The sequence below is a fragment of the Siphateles boraxobius genome, unplaced genomic scaffold (genome assembly GCF_051911475.1).
Source record: "Siphateles boraxobius isolate OS27281-9 unplaced genomic scaffold, OSU_SipBor_1 22, whole genome shotgun sequence".
Lineage (NCBI taxonomy): Eukaryota > Metazoa > Chordata > Actinopteri > Cypriniformes > Leuciscidae > Siphateles > Siphateles boraxobius.
In genome coordinates, this window is record NW_027508833.1 from 6,954,577 (window position 1) to 6,977,875 (window position 23,299).

A 23,299-nucleotide genomic window follows, 5' to 3' on the forward strand; every position below is an offset into this window, starting at 1 on the left:
TTAAGCTGTGACTATTTCACACGTTTTCATTATTAAAAATTCAATTATCCATATTCACCTTTCAGATTTCACTTCCAAAATATTAACTACATTTAAAAATACAACCTATAATATTCAACAGGCAATTTTTGTTCCATCTTATTTCGCTTTACCAATTCAACAAGCTTTTTTGTTTCAAAAACATTTGTCATTGTTTTATTTCCATATGACTTGACTATGCGGCCTAAATTAAATTTATTAATAATTGATGAACTTTGCAACATTGACACTGTTACTGAACTGAATCAACACTGAATTGAACTGAGCTGAATAACGACACTGTTGTCTTCTCTAGAGCTGCTTTACAGCATACATTGAATTTGTTTCATACTTGATGAACTTTGCAACATTGACACGGTTATTTTGCCATTTATTTTTAAAGGGTTAGTTCACCCAAAAATGAAATTTCTGTCATTAATTCCTCATGTCGTTCCAAACCCCAAGACCTACATTCATCTTCGGAACACAATGAAGATCTTTTTGATGAAATCTTGAGTTTTCTGATCGGTATATAGATTGCAACGTCATTGCAACTTTCAAGGTCCAGAAAGGTAGTAAAAACATGATTAGAATAGTTCATGTGACAACAGCGGTTCAAATGTAATGTTATATAGCGACGAGAATACTTTTAGTGCGCAAAAAACAAACAAAAATACTAAGTCTCTGAAGCCATTCACACACCACGGTGCTTCCAGTTTCTACGGCAGAATGCTGCCTCACTATTGGCCGTCGCTGGTCACTTTAGCCCACGACACATGCATGTGATGCTGACGCAGCAGCCGGCCAGTGATGAGCCGGGGCTCTGACATAGAAACTAGAAGCACTGCACTTTTGGATAAAGTCGTTATTTTGGGGTTTGTTTGCACACAAAAAGTATTCTTGTCGCTTTATAACATTAAGGTTTTACCACTTTCGTCACATCGACCATTTTAACAATGTCTTTACTACCTTTCTGGGCCTTGAAAGTTGCAGTGACATTGCAGTCCATGAAGAGATCAGAAAACTCAAGATTTCATCAAAAAGATCTTATTTTGTGTTCCGAAGATAAACGAAAGTCTAACAGGTTTGGAACGACATGAGGGTGAGGAATTAATGACAGAAATTGGTAACACTTTATTTCGATATTCCACTTTAGACATTCTACTAACTATAAATAACTTTGCAACTACATGTCAACTAACTCTCATTAGAGTATCAATTGACTGTCTGCTAAATATCTGCTAACTCTTTATTCTGATGGTCCCAGAATTACATTTTTCGGGTGAACTAACCCTTTAATGTGAACCTGCTTGAAACGATGTGTGTTGCCCATAGTAAGCGCTACAGAAATGAAGGTACCTGACGTGATGTTCCTGATTTCTCTGCAGCTGCTGAGCCTGTACAACACGCTGAACCCCGAGGCGTCCGCGTCCCCCTGCTGCGTTCCTCAAGACCTGGAGCCGCTCACCATCCTCTACTACGTGGGCCGAATACCTAAAGTGGAGCAGCTCTCCAACATGATCGTCAAATCCTGCAAGTGCAGCTGAAGGGCCTCCAGACCCCGACACGGAGCCCAAACGCTCGAGGGTCGAAAGGAACTGGACTCTGAATGAATACCTCTGTTCATCCTTCTCACACACATCCAAACCCAGGAGCCAGAGGCTTCTCCAAGCACTACATCAGACGACCCTATGATCCCTCGAACTTTGATGTTTGAAGTGACTTGTCCACTTGTAATGTGTAATTTTTGGTCAGCTTTTTAAACTGCCTCTAGGCAAACCTCGTGCCATTTCTGAACTCTCAAACGGCAATGCAAAGCTTCGTAACATCTGTACTGAGGACAGTCGCTCTGAGACGACACGTGCTGGATCAGCTGATGGTTTCTGTATAACTTAACTCAATTGAGCAACATTTCCCAAACAGAACGTTTTAGTGTGTACTACCGTAATCGACACTGTTTGTCTAACGTGACGGTGTTACTGATATTGTTATTACAAACATGCTGGAAAAAAACATGAAATATGACAAAACATTGACTTGGTTAGACTTGATTGACTTGATTTTTAGATCTTAAGTGAAGCTGACGTATGCAGACACATGAACTTTTAGATCACAAACTGCTAATGTTTTTACTGCTATTACTCCTGAAAACACTTTTTTAATTAAACAGTCTTGGACAAAAGGGCCGTTGATGAAGTTTGTCTTGAATTCTCCTTGACAATTAAAAATGGTAACATCACATGATTTTCATAACTTTTTTCTTAAAACAAAAATAATCACAAAACAGTAGCTGACATTTCTTCCAGTTTACTGATACAACTGAACGATAAAAAGGTACTAGCACGTTAGCATGTTAATTAAGTTTCATTGTTCTGGTCATGCATAAAATGAGAGGAAATTCAAGTCAATTCAGGAGAGAAAACAATATACAAATACTGTATGAACTAAAATAAACATTAAACAAGGTCAATCTTGCATAATCGGCCTCATTCATGAAACACAAATTGATTTTATGTAAACTGTTTACATCAGCTGTAACATTTAACTCAAAGTGACGATTTGTGAGAATTTTGTTCTGTTTCTGTTGGATGAATGAGGTGCTGTTATTTATTCGTGTTTGACTAGGTAATAAAAGTGAGGCGTTCAACTAAAATCAAACTGAAAACACAACGTCATCCCATCAGCACGTGTGCTGATCATGATGTATCAAGCATTACCAGGACATTGGTCAAAAAACTGCCATTGTATGTTAAAGAGAGGTTGTAATTATTAGTTTTACAGATCCAACGACAGAAAATAATTACGAACGACATCAATTATACCTGGACATGTGGTTCATCACACCTGAATGAGGCACTTCAACAGAAGTTGTTAAGAGATCATTAACGAGCGGTGATGAAAGTTGACATCTTCTGTATGTTCATGTAAACATTGATAAATATGATGGACAGGTTGATGTTGGTGTGTGTTTGGCTCCGTGTGCTCGAACACCAGCTGTCGTGAGTCGTCAGTCCACTCGCTCTTCACATGGCATCAGTTGTGGGGTGGAAATGAAGCCTGGACAACTGCACGTATGGGACAGCGAGAGGCAGAGCGCCTTCAGAAAAACCTTTGGAATAGATCCAATCGAAGCAATGTTGTGTACTATCACACACTCAGAAAGACACACAAGGCCAGTTAGGAGGCATTTGAGGGGAAATATTGATTATCAGAAGACAGTATAAAGAGAGAAACGGGTAAATTCAAGAGCTGAACTCTTTATGTTCATGTTCTGAGCAGTTGGAGGGTGTAGAAGAGGACATGTGTAACGTATCCCAGAGAGCAGCTGATTGGTACGGTTGACCTTTGGCCTCATTCATCTGTTCTTGGAGCCCTGAACGTGGAAGAGTTTACTGTACATGGACAGACCTGTGAACACACAACAACACAATGAATCAACATGCACACGTATGAGCTGTAATTGAATTCAAATCTACATTGAGTAAAAAACAAATAGAGTCAAAAAAATTGCATCTTTACGTGATTAAAGTGAGAAAAAAATCACGTCACCAAATCACTTGATTAAAAATACCCTTCAGACCAGTAGTGTTTTAAGGAAAGCTGTTTTAGAAAAGCATTTCTGTTGCCATTTTGCGTAATATCAAAGCTATGCTTGACACTTTTTAGTCATACAAACAATCAACCATTTATCACTTTCATTACATTTGGGTTTTAAATCTTGTAAAGACAAAAAAAAAAAAAAGTTTGCTTTAAGTGGACCTCTAAAACAAAAGGTGCAATTCTTTGTGCAAAAATCTCTCGAGAAGACTTTACACTTTTTTCTGTAAAAATTTAAAAAATGAGCCATTGATGACATTAGGTGACAGAAAAAGGAGTTTCAGAGCTGGAATAAGTTATTACACACTGATTATGAAATTCCACATTTATTTTGGAATAACATGCACTGATGAATGACTCACAATAAGACCAAATTGTATTGGGTGCAAAATGATGCATGTAAACGCACTCACTGATTCCTGAAATGACGAGTTTTTGCTGGTGAGTGAGTGTGAAATCCAAGTCAAACTATGAGGATAAGAAAATAAGATCTTTTTTCAAGATTCAAATAAAAGTCTAAAGACTCTGCAGCTGGTTTTGTCACAGAAGCTGAAGACTGCATGAAGGGTTTGATAAGAGCAGACTCTCTCTCTGCACTGATCCAACAGGAGCAAAGACGTTCCCAGAGCTGCTGAACACTATTCCTTTTCATTCCCTCTCCATACACTGTTTATTTTGGTGCTCTTGTACACCCCGAGGCCTTACGGCACAGGAGAATGAAAACAGCACGCCCAGCTTCCAATCCAGTGACTCGACTGATGGAAGCTGTTTCGCGCTCAGAAAGACGCGAGTGTAGAGGGGAAAACATGTTCCCGCTGTCTCTGTGTCCCTGACTGATGTGAGAGTCTCAGCAAACCTTTCTACAGCACAGTTCACACCAGATATTACACAAACGTTTGCAATAAATAAGATTACTTGATGGTTTTGAAAGAAGTCTCTTCTGCTCACCAAGGCTGCAATTATTTAGAATACACTAAAAACAGTGAAATATTATTACAATTTAAAATAACTATTTCATATTGTAATATATTGTAATATCCAGTTATTCCTGTGATCAAAGCTGATTTTTCAGCATCATTACTTCCTGAAATCCTCCCAAACAACATGTGGGGATGTAGGGGTTGTTTGATTCAGATTCATAACATCTTTATATATATATATATATATATATATATATATATATATATATATATATATATATATATATATATATATATAGGTTTACTTATATATACTGGCATTATCATGATATAATTTGCTGAACTGCCTTTAATTTTGACTTAAAATTATTCTTTCAAAAAAAGAAAAGAAAAAAAAAAGGTTTGTATTACATCAATGTCAATGATTTATTTTCTTCTGGTACTATGGTGCTCTAGTCTTCCAGAGAATCACTCATTGGACACAACCTCTTCATCTTTTTGACTTTGAGCCAATATTGAGCCAAAGCTTAAAAATGGGGAACATTCTTGGAGTGAAAACCAGTTTGAAAGCATTTGGCTCAAATCTGTGTGAGTGATGAGGTCAAGTGAAAAGAAAGAGAAAGAAAAGGAAAAACATCACAACAATGGAGCTCTGTTTACGGCTAATGTGCGAGCGCTGAGCGGGATGAGAGGATACGCTGATGTGTACTGACGGCTGATCTCAGAGAATGCGAGCGTATGGATCAGCACTAACTCCCATCAGAGCCGGCCGCTCTCATCCACGCTAAAACAACACTCAAGTCCTCTTACAGCTCTCTTTCCCCGCTGACAAACGCCTCCTGACCACTGAACAATGGAAGAAGAGCATCTGTGAACTGCAGTTATTGAGGAACCGAGGACGTCTTGCACGCAATGGTGTTTTACAGGCTTTGAAAAGTAACAGGTGACAAAAGATTCTCAATACATTTTCTAGTCCAACGATAGCATATAAATTATCTATACACTGTCGGTCAAAAGTTTTGGATTGGTAAGATTTTCAATGTTTTTTTTAAAAGAAGTCTCTTCTGCTCACTATGGCTGCATTTATTTGATAAAAAAAAAGAAAGTAAGAAAAAAAAGAAATATTGTGAAATTTTATTACAATTTAAAACAGCTGTTTTCTATGTGAATATATAGTCAAATTTAATTTATTCCTGTGATCAAAGCTGAGTTTACTCCAGTCTTCAGTGTCACATGATCCTTCAGAAATCATTCTAATATGATGATTTGATGCTCAAGAAACATTAATGATTATTATCAATGTTGAAAACAGTTATTTACATTTTTATTTTATGATTCTTTGCTGAATAGAAAGTTCAAAAGAACAGCAATTATCTGAAAAAGCTTTTGTAACATAAAACACTACCGTTCAAAAGTTCGGGGTCAGTAAGATTTTTTTTTTGAGGGAAATAAAATAAATCAATACTTTTATTAATCAAGGATGAATTAAATTGATCAAAAGTTACAGTAAAGACATTTATAATGTTACAAAATATTCTATTTCAAATAAATGCTGTTGTTTTGAACTTTCTATTCAGCAAAGAATCAATGAACTGTTTTCAACATTGATAATAATAATGCATGTTTTTTTGAGCATCAAATCATCATATAATGATCTCTGAAGGATCATGTGACACTGAAGACTGGAGTAATGATGCTGAAAATTCAGCTTTGATCACAGGAATAAATTACATTTTAAAATATATTCACATAGAAAACAGTTATTTTAAATTATTAAAATATAATATTTAACAATATTACTGGGGGGGGTTGTGTGTATTTTTAATCAAATAAATGCAGCCTTTGGGCGTTTTCACACCTGAAAGTCCACACCGAAAGTCCACAGTTCATGTTTTAAAACATTTTATACATTCGGTTTGTTTTGGTTTGGTTTCACATTGCAATTATGCGAGCACACTAAAGAACTTTACATGACATACGTGCATCCTGTCATCATCATCTACAGTATGTGGGCTGCATCTTGACATTGATTGGTTTGTAAACGGATGCGTGTCGGACGTCAGCGTGTTGTCAATTTGCGGGTAACTTTGACAAGAATAAAAAAAATAAAATAAAAAAAATTATTTGGACAAGAATGAATGACCAGACGCATGTCGTTGCCACTCTACTGTTATTATTACGGCACTACTGCCTGCAGCACCAACTATACTCAAGGCCGGTTCAAATTCGCCAAATGAACGTCCTCGTTGTGCGAACATTTAATCGTCGCCGGCAGGAGAAGACTGCAAGCAATCCTGCGGGAACCACCAGAACTCCATGTGAATGCTCTGAAAGTCCAAACCAAACAGAAAATGCGTTCACACTAGAAACGAACAAAACCTTTTTTCAGTTTGATCCGGACCGAGGCTACCTCTGTTCATCGGATCAAATTTCGTCTGTTTGGTCCGGACTGTGGTCGGGGGAGTTTCACACCTGTCATTTTGATTCAGATTCAGAACAGAAAAGTCCGAAAATCCGGACCAAACAAGGTAGATGTGAAAGGGCCCTTAGTGTGCAGAAGAGACTTCTTTTAAAAACAATTTTACCGATCCAAAACTTTTGACCGGCAGTGTATATCAAACAGGTGCAGCTTTGGTGAGACAGAGACACAATGTTACTGACCCCAAACTTTCACACAGTGGTCACTTCAGCTCTTCTGAATGAAGCACTCAACTCTGTGTGTTTAAGTTTTCATAATTTACATCAAAAGCCTGAGATCAGCATAAAAAGCAAAGCTTCTACGCACCAAATCTCAATAACGAACACTGCATGACAGGAGCTTCATATGCCAGGATAATCTGGCATGGCACTGTTAGAATCAGCATGAGTGTGTTCTTCAATATCAGCCGCAGGTTGAAGCTCACAGCAGCTGTTGGTGGATCAGACAGTCGCCTCGTATTCACACTAACACTAGCCGATCTCAGTGACACGTAACAAACCTCACGCTGGAACAGTCACTATGAACAGCTGCCAGAGCGGACGAAGCGGCCTCGAACCCGCTGCCAAGAGTCCTCATTAAAATACCAGGACTGAACTGGCATGAGCTCCTACATTCAACATTCAACTAATTCCTAACCAGCTGATGGCGATTGTAGGTCGAATGTATTTTAGAAACAGTTTCAAATTCTGCAACGTTGCAGCTGGTACAACCACATATAAAGTATGACCATGATCATCTCAGGTATTCAGTATGTGCTTTATTTAATGTTAAAAGCTCTAATGTGAGTTTGAATATTTTGAGTGAACTTAAAGGAGTAGTTCACTTTAGAATTAAAATTTCCTGATAATTTACTCACCCCCACGTCCAAGGGTGTAACTTTGGTTTGAGAAGTGGGGGTCACAAAATGGGGGGAAATATTTTCGATTTGAATCCCATTTCCTGCATTTACATTTAGGGACTATGGTGATACAAAATCCAGGAAATCATTTGATTATAATGATAAATTCTGCCAAAAAGAATAGTAGGCTACTAAGCTATGTATAAGAAAATGATGTCTTTCTTAGTTTATTGTTTAATAGGGGCCAATCGCCAAGACTTTGAGAGAATAATTTTATAAAGTAAAAAATGTTAGCTATTAATTTTTTGTGTGTACATAAAATTTTAAAAATGTGAGACTCAATTTCCACTGTAATGTAGAAACAACATAAAGACAGTATATTTTAAATAATTGTTTAATGGCATCTTTTTTATGAATGAAGGCCAGTATCACTGAAATTTATATAGCTACTGATGTCTCGATGAAAATAATCCGCACTGCATAAAATATAAATTCAATTTTAGTTCTCTGTTCCTTTTGTTCTTTGGTTGACTTTACTGACAGAGAGAATTAGTGGCTGCAGTCACTTTAAGATCTGCCGTTGCTGACAGGATCTCACGCGTCTCATTCTCTCACTACTCTTTACTTCCATTTAAGATTTTATTTAACTAATTTAAGATTAGTTCAATTCTCGTGGGATACTCGACAAAACGGACATTTTGCCATAAATTTGGTGTTATTGTTAGTTCAAGCGCGAAAGAGAACTCGATACATGCGTGCGTCTCTGTGTGTGTGTGTGTGTGTGTGGGTGTGTATGTCAGGAGGACATTCACTGAGGGTTAGGGTTTTGTCTTGTTCTCTTTTGTCTTGTCGCGCATGAAGTGTTTAAAAGCATTTGAATGAATAAGAGCATTATCATAAAACACCAGCTAAAGGATGACAGAAAGAACGAATGCTGCGTTAATTGTGTTAAATATTTTAACGCGTTAAAGGGACATTGTGTAAGAATTTCTACCATCTAGCGGTGAAATTGTATTTTGCATTCAAAGAATTGTGCTCTCCAGCTCCTCGCTTTTTCAAATGCGTGTTGCATCTACGGTAGCTGTTATGTACCAAAAAGATATGACAAACAATGCAAGAACAATCATATGCTCTATTAAAATATATTCTTATCGAATTTCTAGGTTACAAAAAGTAAACTTACAAACCTTGTTTTTAGCACCTTCTCAACTTTATTCAATAGCTGCTATTCATCAAAGAGCCTGTTCAAATTTTAACTATAAATGTTCTATTGTCTATATAATAAAGTACACAACCAAGCAATGAAAAAAAAGCATGTAATTAAGACCGTAATATTGACTTAGCCAACCTGTCGAGGAGAAAGCAGGACTTCAGCGTCTCTTTTGAAAACTTTCCAACCGGAAAAAGCTATCACGACATTGACTCTTGTTTTTGTAATCTCCGGTCACGTTTCCTTTAACGTTCAATTTTGGACTTTTTTGGCGACGAGGATTTCTTCTCCTGTGGCTCGGCATATGTATGCCATTAAAAATAACAGTGCAATGCAGCCTTTTAAACTTGCCAGGGGCAGTGAAGCGCCTCTCACTGCTCTGCTCCTCCGTTTCTGCTGCTTTAAGTTAGGTGACGCTGGCTCTGAACGAAAACGCATTGTGGAAACGCGTTGGCCTAGTACTTTTTGTCCCTCTCTGCTATTATAGTTTTTCAAGATGGCGGAACTACATGGAAGCCTCCGTGGACCTACCCGTCACATGTACATAAAGATAATAAATTCTTCATTTACGAGGATAAGTCAGATAATTGGCAGAGGTATTTGTACACCATAGAGGACATTTTTATGAATACAAATATTGATTTTAGATAATAAAATACCTAAAAAACTACATATAGTCCCTTTAAAGCTGAAAAAAAATTCACATGCGTTGACAGCACTACTTCGTTGAAAATGCTGCAGTTTAATTTGGACTGTGAATTTTTAGTAAGGCACAAAGAATGTTCTATATTACATATTTAGCTAACAGTCTGAGGTTATATGTATACCTAGCAGCAGTGTATGGTAACGTCTACATAAGGCTAACATCAAAGGGGGAAGACAAAAAATATGATTATCCTGACCAGAGCTAATTTACTGAATCAACCAACTCGCATCTCCTTTCTTTTCATCCATGATGACATTAAAGTCACCTGTTGTTGTTTCCGGCGTTTCATCGCTGTCTGTGCCGCAACCGCTATACCTGCTCATTATGCTTTCAGTGAGCTATTTTTAGAGTGTGTGTGTGTGGGGGGGGGGGTTACGCCCATGTCATCCAAATGGGTTTGAATGTGAGGTCCAAATGTGAGTTTCAGTGCAGCTTCAAAGTCCCGACACGATCCCAGCCGAGGAATAAGAGTCTTATCTAGACAAACCAGCGGACATTTTATAACAAAAATAAACATTTATATACTTTTTAATCACTAATGCTCGCCTTGCACTAGCTGTGATGATCCACACATTACGTAATCATGTTGAAAGGTCTTGCTTGACGAAGGCGGAAGAACCGATCCAGTGTTTACAAAGCGAACGTGCAAAGACTAAGACAAACACAATTTATGAAAATAAATAAATAAATAAATAAAAGGTAAAACAATGATGTCGGAGGATTTTGAGGTTGGAGGTAGTGTTGTACTCTAGTTTTTTGTAGTGAGTATACTGTGATATTAATTCTGAAGTGAACTACTCCTTTAATAGCCATACTGAAAGCGAGAATGGAAAATTCACCACAGATTAATGAATTTAATTATGTACTTGTCCATTTTGTTGTGAGTGGAGTGTGCTTGCAATGAGACTCCGCCCACATATGCTTCTGATTGGCTAAACTTGTCAGTCGGTGCACACACAGTGTGTGTGTGTGTGTGTGTGTGTGTGTGTGTGTGTCCTCACTTGTCTTTGCGCACACTGTCTCATACACCACGTGCTGTCCACTGGTGCTGCCGTGACTGGCTGGAGTCTCAAATAATGCTTTCCTGTGGACAGACAAAACATCACATCTATAAAGTGTCTTATTCTATTTTGATTGAATGCTGTTGAACTGCTTATGCTTTTTTTTTATATATACACTGGACAAGTGTTGATTAACAAACACACTGCACAAATCGTTTATCATATAAAACAATGAAAAAAATCCCTAAAACCCAACATTAAAATGCATTATTTTAAATCTTCAATTCACATCTATCCATTTCAAACTGTGCTGTGGGAAGTGGAGTAGATGTAATGGTTTATCATTTCAAAAAGATTATTATTTGTTATAATTTATTCAAAACACAAGCCACATAGCATGAAAGCATATCTTATTGCTCATAGTTGCTGTGGAATCACACGCATTAAAGGGATAGTCCACCCACATATTAAAATGCAGACTTTATTTCATTTTTGGGAAAACGCCAAAGGAAGTTGATTCAGTCCAGTCAGTGTTCATCTTAAATATTACTAACAATATCAAAGTTATACATTTACTTGATAAAAATCAGTAAAGATTTTCACAACCTAAAGGTGGATGTTTGTACAATTATACTGAAAGACTTTTACTTGATAAAAGAGTCTAAACTATCAATCAGAGACAGAAGAACTGGAGGAGATTGTGTGTGATAGGTTTATCAGCAACTTTTTAACAATGTTGATCATTTAAGAGGCTTAGAAATTAGAGTATCAAATATGATACAGTATCTTTAGGGTTAAGATGATGCATTAAAGCAGTTCAAAAGCAGTTCAAAAGTAAAAAGAAAAAGTGTTGTCAAAGTCCAGCGTTGTCAAACACATCCTGTGGAACAACCCATAAAAAAAAAGAAAACCTTGAAGAGTATATACACAAATACAGTTTGATTACAAAAACTACAATGGATACACACTACACATTATTATACAGTAGATTAACTGAATAAGGGAATGGTTTAGCCAGCCTACACGACATCAGACAGTGATTATATCTGTGCTCCACAGAAAGCCTGTTTCTGTGCCTTTTGAGTTGAATAGCCCTGATGACCTCCATCATCTGACAATAAACGCTAGGAATACTGTGGAAGGCTTGGCCACTGAGAGTCAATGCAATTATCTGAGGTAGAAACAGGGCCCAACACGCCTGTAACTTCGCACGTTAAATCCGCTAAGCATTTTTGAGGAACAATAAATAAAGCTGGGCTAGTATTAATCTCCAGAAGCAGAACGGGAGCATTAGTGCACTAATGAGGGGACACAGTGCTGCCTTGTAGAGTCCACAAAGTTGTCCTTTCATTTGGCGGCTCAACCTTGGACCGACAGCACAGATTGAAACACTTTAAATCATATGTAAGATCTCTCTTTACAGGAAATGATACTTCAGTGCTTTATAGGTGACTGGAGTTTCAGACTATTAGTACTGGTCGGTCGGATGTCAGCGGGACGCTTGCCAGCACTCGCATCTGTAGGCGTGGAACTTATTAAAACAAGGCTGTGAGACTCTGAAAATTAGGATTTTGCTAGTGTTTACAAGGAAAAATTAATTTAGACCTTAAATAAACCCTTATTATTTTCTCTTTCTGTGAAACAAAAAAGGAGATATCAAGCAGAATCTCTGCGCTCCTGCAGATTTATTCTACAAAAGCACCATAAGAATGTCACAAGAGTCCATATGAATCATATGTAATACACTGTAAAAAAAAAAAGTTTTAAAATAAAACAAAAATTACTTTAGTCTCTCAAATCTCTCTCTAGTTAATAAAAATACAGCTGTTCATTGTTAGTTCATGTTAGCTTTTGATTTTAAGAATGTATTAGTAAATGATGAAATTAACATTAACTAATTTATAAATGCTAACATTGTTAACATTATATATATGTATAAATGCTCCAGAAGTATTGTCCATGGTTCATGTTAACAGGAAAAAAACACGTAAAGATAAATGTTTGATGCAACATGAGCAAATCTAAATGTAGTGTGCGATCGACACTTTTCATTCAATTTCATATTTTCTTTATTTATTCGTCATTATCTCAAAACTAAAAACTTTTACATACATGCTGCTGACATATTATTGTAGCAGAGTTTGTGCTGAATACAGTGTAATCAGACTTTAGCAATGAAAATGTCACAAGTATCAGAAAAAAGCATAAATGTCAGAGTATGTCAGAACACCTCCAGGGCCCAGAAAACACCTTAGACCCCAGAAGGTTAAACAACTTTAAACATAATAGACTGTTTAATTGTACTGGGGCATTGTCTACCATGAGCCTGTCTACCATGCCGGAGATGCTGGATCGAATCCCACGCGGAGCGGGTCGAGTAGGACCGGTTACACAAGCCCACTTTGATTTCCAACGCTGATCTGCTCTGATCCCATGCATGACCTCTGATGCGAAATCTGCAACAAGGGTTAACTAAATCTAAAACTAACCAAAGTTTTATTACTATCATGACAACTCTCAAAGAGATCAGCAATGTTTATGTATTTGGTCTTGACTGGATAGATCTGCTACATTACTGTTTCTGCAGAGCAAGTACAGAGACGTACTATAGCCAATACATTCACAGACACTGCTGTGAGCATGTAAGACAAGCTGCTGTAACATACATGAATTAACCACCGTAGCAGATCTATACAGGTGGAGCTGGGGAAGGAGGAGGGTTTCTGAAAGTGCGCCACAAACCGCAAACAGCAACACTACCAGTATTTGAATGTTGAAATGCAGCTCATTGGACGCTGAGGCAGCAGAAACCAATCAGCTGTCCTGTGTAGATGACTTTATGATCACTACCAAATGAGTTATCTATCAGCCTGCGCCATCTAGAGTTTCATGCCAGAACTTGGTGTTAACTTGAAATAAAGTAAATGTAACTGAAAGAAAATATAACAATGAGTTATAATTAGTGTTGTCACTTAAATTAGTTATTAACTGCATTAACGCAAACCCATTTTAACGGCGTAAATTTTTTTATTGCGAGATTAACGTTCTTTTTGGTCTAGCAAACTTTGTAGTTTTTTTCAACAACTAGTAACGTTAGAAAAACTACAGCACCACACCGGATCTAGCTAGACTGGAAACAAAACAACAGGCACGCCGCACACACTTGTTTGGGCTTCGAGCCGGCCAAAGAGTAGTAGGCTAACGTTACGTTTTGAATGGATGGCGAGCGTGAGCCGCCGAAATGGATGCCAATACAATTCTGAATGGAAAGTTTACTTTTAAAAAGTTGCCAAATGGTTCCATTGACAAGACCAACGTGATCTGTGTGTTTTGTAGTTGTGAACTGAGCTATCATCGCAGCACGTACAGTCTGAAATACCAGTTGATGGCCAAGCACACAGCTGATTCGAATTCTCCGCCCCCTCGTCAAAGCCAGGCGACAATGGATGACTTCAGACAGAAGAACATGGATACCACAACTAAGAACAAACTTACTGCAGCCATAGCTAAATGGGTGGCTACTGCGTGTAGGCCTGTTAACATTGTGGAGGACGAGGGTCTAGCTGATATCATTCGCATCGCATCCAACGACTGAACCTACGAATTGCCTTCAAGAGAGACCATTACAAGACACGTACAGAAATTGCCCGGAACAGAGAAGGCTAAGGTACAGCAGGCGTTGGAGAAGACAAAAGCATATATGACTGCTCCAAGTGAGAATGTTAGTGTGAAATTGAACACTACAGTACATGCCAATGTTGTTTTCAATAAAATAAAAACATTTGCACAAAGCAAGCCGATCCACTTTTCCATGTTGATAAGAGCATTAAAATGAGAAAAAATAATTGGACAAAAAGAAATCAAGGGACATTTAAAATAGATAAAAATGTGCGATTAATTGCGAGTTAACTATGACATTAATGTGATTAATCACGATTAAATATTTTAATCGTTTGACAGCAGTAGTTATAATAAAATAATACAAATATAATTAATAATAAAACATTTTATTTAAGCTAGTTTCCAAGACAACATTTATCATTTTCATTTCTTTTAACTTAATGCACTAAAATAACTAAAACAAAAATGAATAAAAACTATGCAAACAATAATAAAAATGCAAAAAAGGTCCGCAATCTAAAAAGTGACATCGACGAAGGCAAAGAGCCAAAACGTTTGTCAACTTTTTTTTTTGCATTTTTGATTTGATACATAGGTCTCAGCACCGAATTAGCTGGGAGAAAGCGGTGAGCGTGTTGATCAGAAAATAAATCAATAACAAAAATGACAAGAACACACAGCAAAATTACTAAATATTCGACAAAAATTAATAAAAACTAGTTTTAACCATTAATCAAAACTATAATAGTATATATACACGAAAATAACACTGATAGCAATGGAGAACTTCGTCCAATCCAACTCATTCTTCACCTGTCTCTTATTCTCTGTTTCTCTTCCATTCTTTTGTCAGATCAGTGCTTCCATCCGTGCATTTTTGCTTTTTCGGGCTTCCGTTTTTCCCACACTTTCCCATGTCACACAGGCCAACCACAAAAATGCAGTGCGGCGAGAGAGTGAGGGGCTCAGGAATTCCTCACAGAGAGGGTAAACACGGCACGGGCCGCGAGCAAACACTGCTTTAACTCTACATAACCCTCCTCTGTCTTCAGCTGCCTCATATCTCTCTAATGTCTTTCAGCTCTCGCTTTATTCAGCCTTTCAGGAATTACCTCCATTTCCTGACGCTCCCACATGCGCCTTTCCAAGCAGGATCATTTATTCAAGACTGTCTGTGTGTATATCCCAAAAAGAGTGATGAAATCTTCCTGATCCTCACATGACCATCCTCTCTGGACACAGAATGATCTTTCCAGTAGAAAGACCTTTAGATGAAGTTAAAAAGATGAAGTTCTCATGGTGTAGGAGGGCCATTTTCCATACAAAAAGTAATAAGGAAAGTGCAATTTTTTGAGGTCGGATTTATAAATCACAGTCCACTTTTGTTGCAGTGTTTGTTAATATTTTTAATAAACTAATACTTTTACCGTCTTGATCTTTATGCTGATTTTCACGTGATGAGCCAAACTGAAGCAAATTATATTTATTTGATTTGAAATGTGTGTCTGTCCTGACTAAACTCTAACACAAATGAAAAAAAAGCAGCTTAGACTCAGCCTAACATTTCCCTGTGCGTTTCCTGGAGGAAAGACAGGGGTTTTGTTAAATGAGGTTTGGTCGGGTTCTCATCCCTCCGCCTCCTCCTCGATCCAGGAATCCGGCAGGACTCGGGCTGGTGTGGACGTGGAACTTATGCGCCTCCTGTCTAAGGCTGTTGACAAACTCGGCCTGGAGTGGTCACCGCTAAAGGAGTCCGCGCCCAACAGACTCGACGGCTGTTTCCTTCATCCACACGGAGCTTGCCAAATCATGGAATGCACCATACTCTGCGAGACTCCACACACGTCTCCTCGACGCTCTCCCAAGTGGACGGCACCGCTGAGAAGGGGTACAAAGCTATTCCCCCAGTGGAGGAGGCGGTCGCAGCGCACCTTTGCCCGCCCAATGCGAGATGGCGCTCAAAGTCTGCAATCCCGTCTAAAGTCTGCAGGACCACCTCAGCTCTTGTTGGCCGTGCGTTTCCAGCCGCCGGACAGGCTGTGTCCGCCCTGCACTCGATGGCTGTGCTTCAGATCCTTCAAGCCGATCTCCTCCGCGAATGGGACGAGAGAAGCAAGGATCCAGCAACGGATTTGAGGAGCGCGACGGACCTTTCCCTTCGTGCTACAAAATCTGCGGCGCAGGCGATTGGGAGATGCATGGCTTCGCTCACTGTCACAGAGAGGCACCTCTGGTTGACGCTCGCTGACATGAGGGAATCCGAGCGCTCCGCATTTCTCGACGCGCCGCTCTCCCCTACAGGTCTCTTCGGCCCAGCGGTAAACGGGATCGTCGACCGTTTCTCTGAAGTGCAGAAGACCTCGCAGGCCATGAACCTCTTCCTGCCTCGACGCTCTAGCTCTGCTGCAGATCGCCCACGTGACCAGCCACCTGCACAAAGCTCTAACCAGCGTCCAGCTCAGCCCCAGCCTTCGCAGCGACGACAAGGCATCCGCCCTAGATCGCGCTCAGCCAGCCGGCGCAGGCCGCCTTCCCCGCGGGGACCTCGGCCTAAGATTGCGCTGAAACCCGAGCACACAAAGTCCTCCTAGCGACCGCAGAGAGGAAAAGATGGCTGGGTCTCGCCGTGGCCGGACCACCATCAAAGTGTCTCGCCCTGTCAGTCCCCTCAGAGACGGCTACTGCAGCTGTGTATTTGGCAGCCGAGTCGGTAACACAACCCGCTCGCCTGCACACAACCACCGTTTTTACGGCGACCCAGAGAAATCTCGAAAAGAGTATAATATCTGGTTATCCGGCTCATGCCGTTGGTGTTTTAAATGTAGAATATGTGACCTCACCTCAGTGTTCACCTCTACACACAAGCACAAGACCCCCCGTGTCTCACACACTCACAGAGCCCACTCTCATAAAGCTGGCAAATGCCGCTCGAGTGCTAGATATAGAAAATGTGCCCACAATTCTGTGCTCACACCTACTGGCTGCCAGCTCTGTTACACGGCCACAACAGCCTCACATCGGGGAAGTTATGAACGTAAGCTACGTGCCTGCTTACGACCGCTCACGCTTACTAATAAACACTTTGCCCCAGGCTTTGCTCGCTCATCACAATATTATCGCAAAACGTTCCCCGTTCAATGCAATCGGGACGTCACACGTGATACAGCCAGCCATCGCTGTCAGCGAGCCGCCGTATTCAAGCACCTAGGGTGCGCGTGTCGCACACACACCTCCGGTTCGGTTTCACGAGCCCACGAAGTTCGGCGATCGGAACCCAGAGTCCTTTCTGCCCCTAGCTGTACATGTAAAAGCATGGGAGGCTATTCCAGGGGTATCAGAATGGGTGCTGAGCACAATAAGGCAGGGCTATTCACTACAGTTCGCTCGCCGTCCCCCTCGCTTTCGAGCACGGACCAAGACGAAAGTGAAAGCGGAGGTAGCGCATCTACTCCGCGCAGAAATAGCCAAACTGCTGTGCAAAGGGGCCATAGAACCAGTACCGCCTTCTCTGAGCGAGTCAGGCTTTTACAGCCGCTATTTTCTCTTACCCAAGAAGGACGGAGCGTTAAGACCTATCTTAGACCTGAGATATTTGAACACAGCTCTTATGAGAAGGCCGTTCAAAATGCTCACGACCAGACACATTCTCGCGCAAATTCGCCCGAAGGACTGGTTTATCTCTCTCGATCTGAAAGACGCATACTTTCAGATTCCGATAATACCCCGACACAGGCCATTCGTGAGATACGCCTTTGACGGTCAGGTATATCAATACACCATCCTTCTGTTCGGCCTGTCTTTAACACTCCGTACATTTACGAAGTGCATGGACGCAGCTCTCACCCCCTTGAGAAATCAGGGCATGCGAATTCTGAACTATTTGGACGATTGGCTGATTTTAGCACAGTCAGAGATAGAACTCTTATCTCACAGAACAGTGCTTCTCAGTCATCTGGAAAGCCTGGGTCTCATGGTGAATTGGACCAAGAGCTCATTACAGTCCAGACAGTCAGTTTCCTTTCTAGGGATAGAACTGGACTCTGTGGCTATGATGGCTCGTTTATTGACACAGCGCGCTTGCCGTGTCCGACACCTGGCCGCATCTTTCCAGAAGGGCAGCATCGCTTTTCTGAAAAGATTTCAGAGGATGCTGGGCTGTATGGCATCAGCTGCAGCAGTGCTTCAGCTGGGCCTGCTGCGCATGCGCACGCTACAAGGCTGGTTAAACGCCCAAGTGCCTCACCAGGTTTGGGCTCTCGGCCGCAGACAAATCAGAGTGACTTGTTGTCACTGCGTTTCATCTCTGCAGCCCTGGTTAGCGGTCGACTGGTACCAGCGGGGGGTGACATTGGGAGCTGTCTCATATTGGGGTGCTCTCTTCCTGTGGTCAGACCGAGATAAATGCCTTCACATAAACTGTCTGGACATGATAGCGGTCGAGAATGCGCTCAAGCGCTTTCTCGCGTTCATACGGGACCGCCACGTGCTAGTCCGTTCAGACAACATGTCTGTGGTGTCCTACATAAACTGTCAGGGTGGTGTCAGATCCAGGAGTCTCTGCGATCTGACAGAACGGCTTCTCGTATGGTCTCAGCACTTCCTGCGCACGTGCCAGGCCACCTGAAAGACGGCCCAGACAGACTGTCTTGGGACATCGTTCCCCTAGGGAAATGGTCCCTGCACCTCCAGACAGTCCAGTTGCTATGGCGCCTGTTTGGCAAAGTGGAAGTCGACCTTTTTGCGTCAGAAGACAATGCACACTGCCCAAGGTTCTTTTCGAAGAACGAGGACGCGCTGGCCCAAATCTGGCCCAGCCGCCCACTTTATGCCTTCCCTCCGGTCTCACTGTTACCACAGGTGATCAGGAGAATCAGTGAAACGTGCCACTCGGTACTCCTCATAGCCCCACGATGGGAGAACCAAATCTGGTTCCCAGAGGTGATGCGGTTGTCACGCACAGCCCCGTGCCCGATCCCGGTGAGGAGAGATCTCCTCTCTCAAGCCCGGGGCTCAATCTGGCATCCCCATCCAGAGCACTGGTCTCTGCACGTATGGTTAATCAACGGATACCCGTTGTCCTGCCAGAAGGGGTTATGAATACGATCACGCAGTCTAGAGCTCCCTCTACGAGACAGCTTTAAGCGTCTAAATGGTCTGTGTTCTCCAAATGGTGTGCCGACAGAAATCTAGACCCACAAACGTGTGGGGTCCCGTAGTTGCTTAGCTTCCTTCAAGAGCTGTTGGATAATGGCAGGTCCCCATCCACGCTCAAAGTATATGTGGCGGCCGTTGGAGCGTTCGCTGAGTTGACGCACGGTCGGTCAGTAGGAAGGAACGAGCTTGTCATCCACTTCCTTAGAGGAGCCAGGAGGATGAATCACCCGCAACCCCCGTCGGTTCCCATGTGGGATCTTTCCTTGGTCCTAAAGGCCCTGAAAGCATTCTCGTTTGAACCACTAGACTCTGTGGACCTAAAGTACCTCTCGCTCAAAACCATGTTTCTGACAGCTCTGTCATCTGTTAAACGTGTGGGGGATTTACACGTGCTGCCTGTTAGCGCGGCGTGTCTTGAGTTTGGACCAAATGACTCAAAAGTCATCCTCAAGCCAAGGCATGGCTATGTCCCTTAGGTGATGGGCACTCCCTTCAGAGCGCAGGTCATATCTCTATTGGCTCTGCCAGCATCCGACAGTGAGAGCGATGTTAATCTCCTCTGCCCTGTTTGGGCACTGAGGGCTTACATTACGCTCTCCGCCCCTTTCAGGCGCTCGGAGCAGCTCTTTGTTTCGTTTGATGGGCGCACCAAGGGTCTCGCCACCTCGAAACCGAGCCTGTCCAGATGGATAGTGGATGCTATTGCATCTGCTTATGTGTCTAAAGGTCTGCAATGCCCGTTGGGCGTCAGGGCTCATTCTACTAGAGGCGTGGCCTCGTCGTGGGCTTGGTCCAGCGAGATTTTCATTCACAACATTTGTGACGCGGCAGGCTGGGCTTCCCCATCTACATTCGTTAGGTTTTATAACCTGGAAGTTCCCGCCCTGCAGTCTAGACTTCTGTCAGTATGAGCGGTGTGTATGTTCTGCCCAGATCTGATCGTGCGCAGACTACTCTCACGTGACCTTAGCTCTCCTGGTTGAGCTGCACTGTATGAAGAAGGTTTATATAGACCGGCAACGCCACTCTGTATGCCCCGCGCTGCTGGCCATCTGATTCCCACTATTTATGTTCCCCGGGAATCCCTGGGACTCATGAAGTGGATGCTTGGCGCGCACGGCATTGACAATGGGTTCCCGTAGCGTAAGCAACTTACGCAATACGAGAGAACCTCTCATAAGAGAACGTACTCTGTTACGTACATAACCTCGGTTCTCTCTAGAAGAGGGAGACCGTGCTGACCGTGGTGGCGCCACGAGCAATTTTCGATTTAGTCGATGAAAACCAGTGAGCAGCCTCCGAGCCTGAGATTTATACGCTAAACCACGCCCCTTTTGGCGGGCTGTGACGCGTAGAGGGCGCGGGCACCCTCATTGGGCGTGACGTCACGCGCAAGGCTCAGTGGTAGGCTGCTGCAGTTGCCGCAGGGCAGCCAATGAGCACGCAAGATAACCTGCTCTAGGTCTGCTAGCTGCTGCACTGCGTTGACAATAAATGGACAAATTTTGAAAATCTTTTGGCTTCATATCTCGAGAAAAGATGACTTTAACCGTAGCGTAAGCAGCTTATGTAATACTTGTTCCCTCTTCTAGAGAGAACCGAGGTTACGTACGTAACCGAGTACATTTCCAATTAAAAAATGCTTTTCACAGGATGAATTTTGGGTGTATATTATAAGCTTTTGAATAATACCTAATTTTTGATAATAACTAAAATATGACAGAGGCACTAAAAAAGCATGCCAGTGTCACAATTAAAAATTTCTGAATTGCATTAAATACAGAATATCAAATCAAATGGCATCTGCAAACAAATGAAGCTGAAGCTTTTCTCAGAACTAACTTTATCTTTACCAAGAGGTCTCAAGATAATGATTTATAGATGTATAAAGTCAGTCACGTGTCCTTACAGAATAATCACCAGTGTATTTCATCATATTGACATACTGTATGAATATGTTCCACAAAGTTTGACAACCAGAAAGTGACCAAGAGTTTCTCATTTTGAACGTTACAAATCCATTGCTTCATGTTCTAAAATCTAACAAACTTCATTTATTTAATTGAGCTATATTGCCCAGCCTGTGTTGTCTGCAGTTTGTACTTGCACCTTCCATTTTTTTTTTTTATGTTTTAGACATGGGAAACATTAAGGTAATCTTTGGCAAAATCCATCAACTATTTACATCCCTCCACCACATCAATCAGCTATATATGACCCCATCATGGTGGGCCACATGCTCTTACTGAAGCGTCCGCTGATTTCTCAGAGCTTGCTAATGTTCTGTAATTGGGCCAAATGTGCAATAACTAGGCTGCAGTGCATCGTGGGAAACAAGAGCAGTTGGGTTCTCTTTCTGTGGTCCGAGTGCTACACACACCTCCCACCGCCGTGTCTGCAAATCTCAAAACAAAATCAGATTTCCACAGCACGCATAAGCACAGCCCAGCCGCCCAACCACACTGTTTACTTAATAGGCAAAAACCTGTGGTGTGTGTGTCTGTGGATGAAGACAATTCATGCAAATGGAATTAACATTCTTAATGTGTTCTTCTACACAACAATCACTAATGCAAACCTCAGCTGATGACTGGTGCAAAAAACACTCTTTTGTCGAATTATAAACTCTAAACATTGCTGAATAGTATTTTATTTTGTCTTGAAATTCGAAACAGCAGTGGATGAGATTTTTGATATCGGTACACGGTCAAACATCTGTGTGTTACGATGAGTGAGTTTTCACAGGTGACCAGAAAACTGTTCAGATTAAACCATGAAGGACTGACAAAAATGTAAAAGCTAACAGCACTGAACACATCACTGATGAGCCGAATCAAGCCTAGTCATGTGTCTTTATAAAGCAGAAATAACTATGGGATGAATATAGTATCAAAATGATTAACACGTGCAAGCACACTTATCAATGAACTTGATACATGTTGCAGAAATGTTTTATCCATGCCTTTAAACTTGCGTGTGCAAAATTCAAAATTGAACGAATGTGTAGCAATTTGTACAAATAGAGACATTTTTGTGAATTCAAATGTTTTAATATCACCGTCTTACTGCATTGACGTTAAGCTTTTTCGTAATAATAGGCTCTATGGGAGGAAAACTATATAGCCTGCAGACAAGAGTCTATATGAAATCGACGCGCAACGTTTCACGTTAATGGCATTTCCTTCCTGAGCCTGTTAAAAAGAAGAAAAAACGTAACATGAAATTTCGCAGTTGCGTTCATATAATAGGCTTATTTTTTATGACTACACATTGTAGCAAACATTTTCAAAACAGAACAAAACAGACATTTTGACACAACAGGACGTGAGAGAACGATGCGAGGCCGGTGGTGCGATTGCTAATGAGCAACACCTGTGAAGCACTCGGTCTCACATCTCTCACGGAGGAGCGGAAGCATAAAGGAGGAGCGACGACGTTGATGATCGAGAGAGGAACAGGCCTGTGTTTTATTTTCGGCACCAGTGTAGCAATGTTCAGGGAAGAAGGAGGCGGGAACCGGCGAACATTTAAACATACTTTATTAAAATAAAACCAAACAAACTAAAATACCGCCAGCAGCCCCTCGCGGACGACTGCTGGCTTACCCAAAATAAACATAACGGCCAGCAGCCCCTCGTGGACGACTGCTGGCTAAAATAAAACACAAATACAAAAAACAAAACTCAACTAAAATACAGGCCTGTTCCTCTCTCGATCATCAACATCGTCGCTCCTCCTCTATGCTTCCGCTCCTC

At 41.3% G+C, this 23,299-nt stretch overlaps 2 protein-coding genes across 3 annotated transcripts in view; one reads left to right on the forward strand and one right to left on the reverse strand.

The window, feature by feature from the left end:
* The window catches only part of tgfb3 (transforming growth factor, beta 3), a 29,782-nt gene extending 27,582 nt beyond the window's left edge, over positions 1-2,200 (forward strand). The window contains exon 7 of the mRNA XM_077238535.1: positions 1,407-2,200. Coding sequence (XP_077094650.1) covers positions 1,407-1,565 — 159 coding nt within the window. The 3' untranslated portion in view covers positions 1,566-2,200. The remainder of the gene's footprint in view (positions 1-1,406) is intronic.
* A 109-nt stretch (positions 2,201-2,309) lies between these two features.
* Positions 2,310-23,299, reverse strand: part of ttll5 (tubulin tyrosine ligase-like family, member 5) — a 168,355-nt gene continuing 147,365 nt past the window's right edge. For both annotated transcript variants that reach the window (XR_013206584.1, XM_077238519.1), the window contains 2 exons: positions 10,770-10,852; positions 2,310-3,426 (listed from right to left, as the gene is read on the reverse strand). Coding sequence is in view for 1 of the 2 variants with exons in the window: in XM_077238519.1 (XP_077094634.1) it covers positions 3,374-3,426; positions 10,770-10,852 (136 nt within the window). In the remaining variant the exon portion in view is untranslated. The remainder of the gene's footprint in view (positions 3,427-10,769; positions 10,853-23,299) is intronic.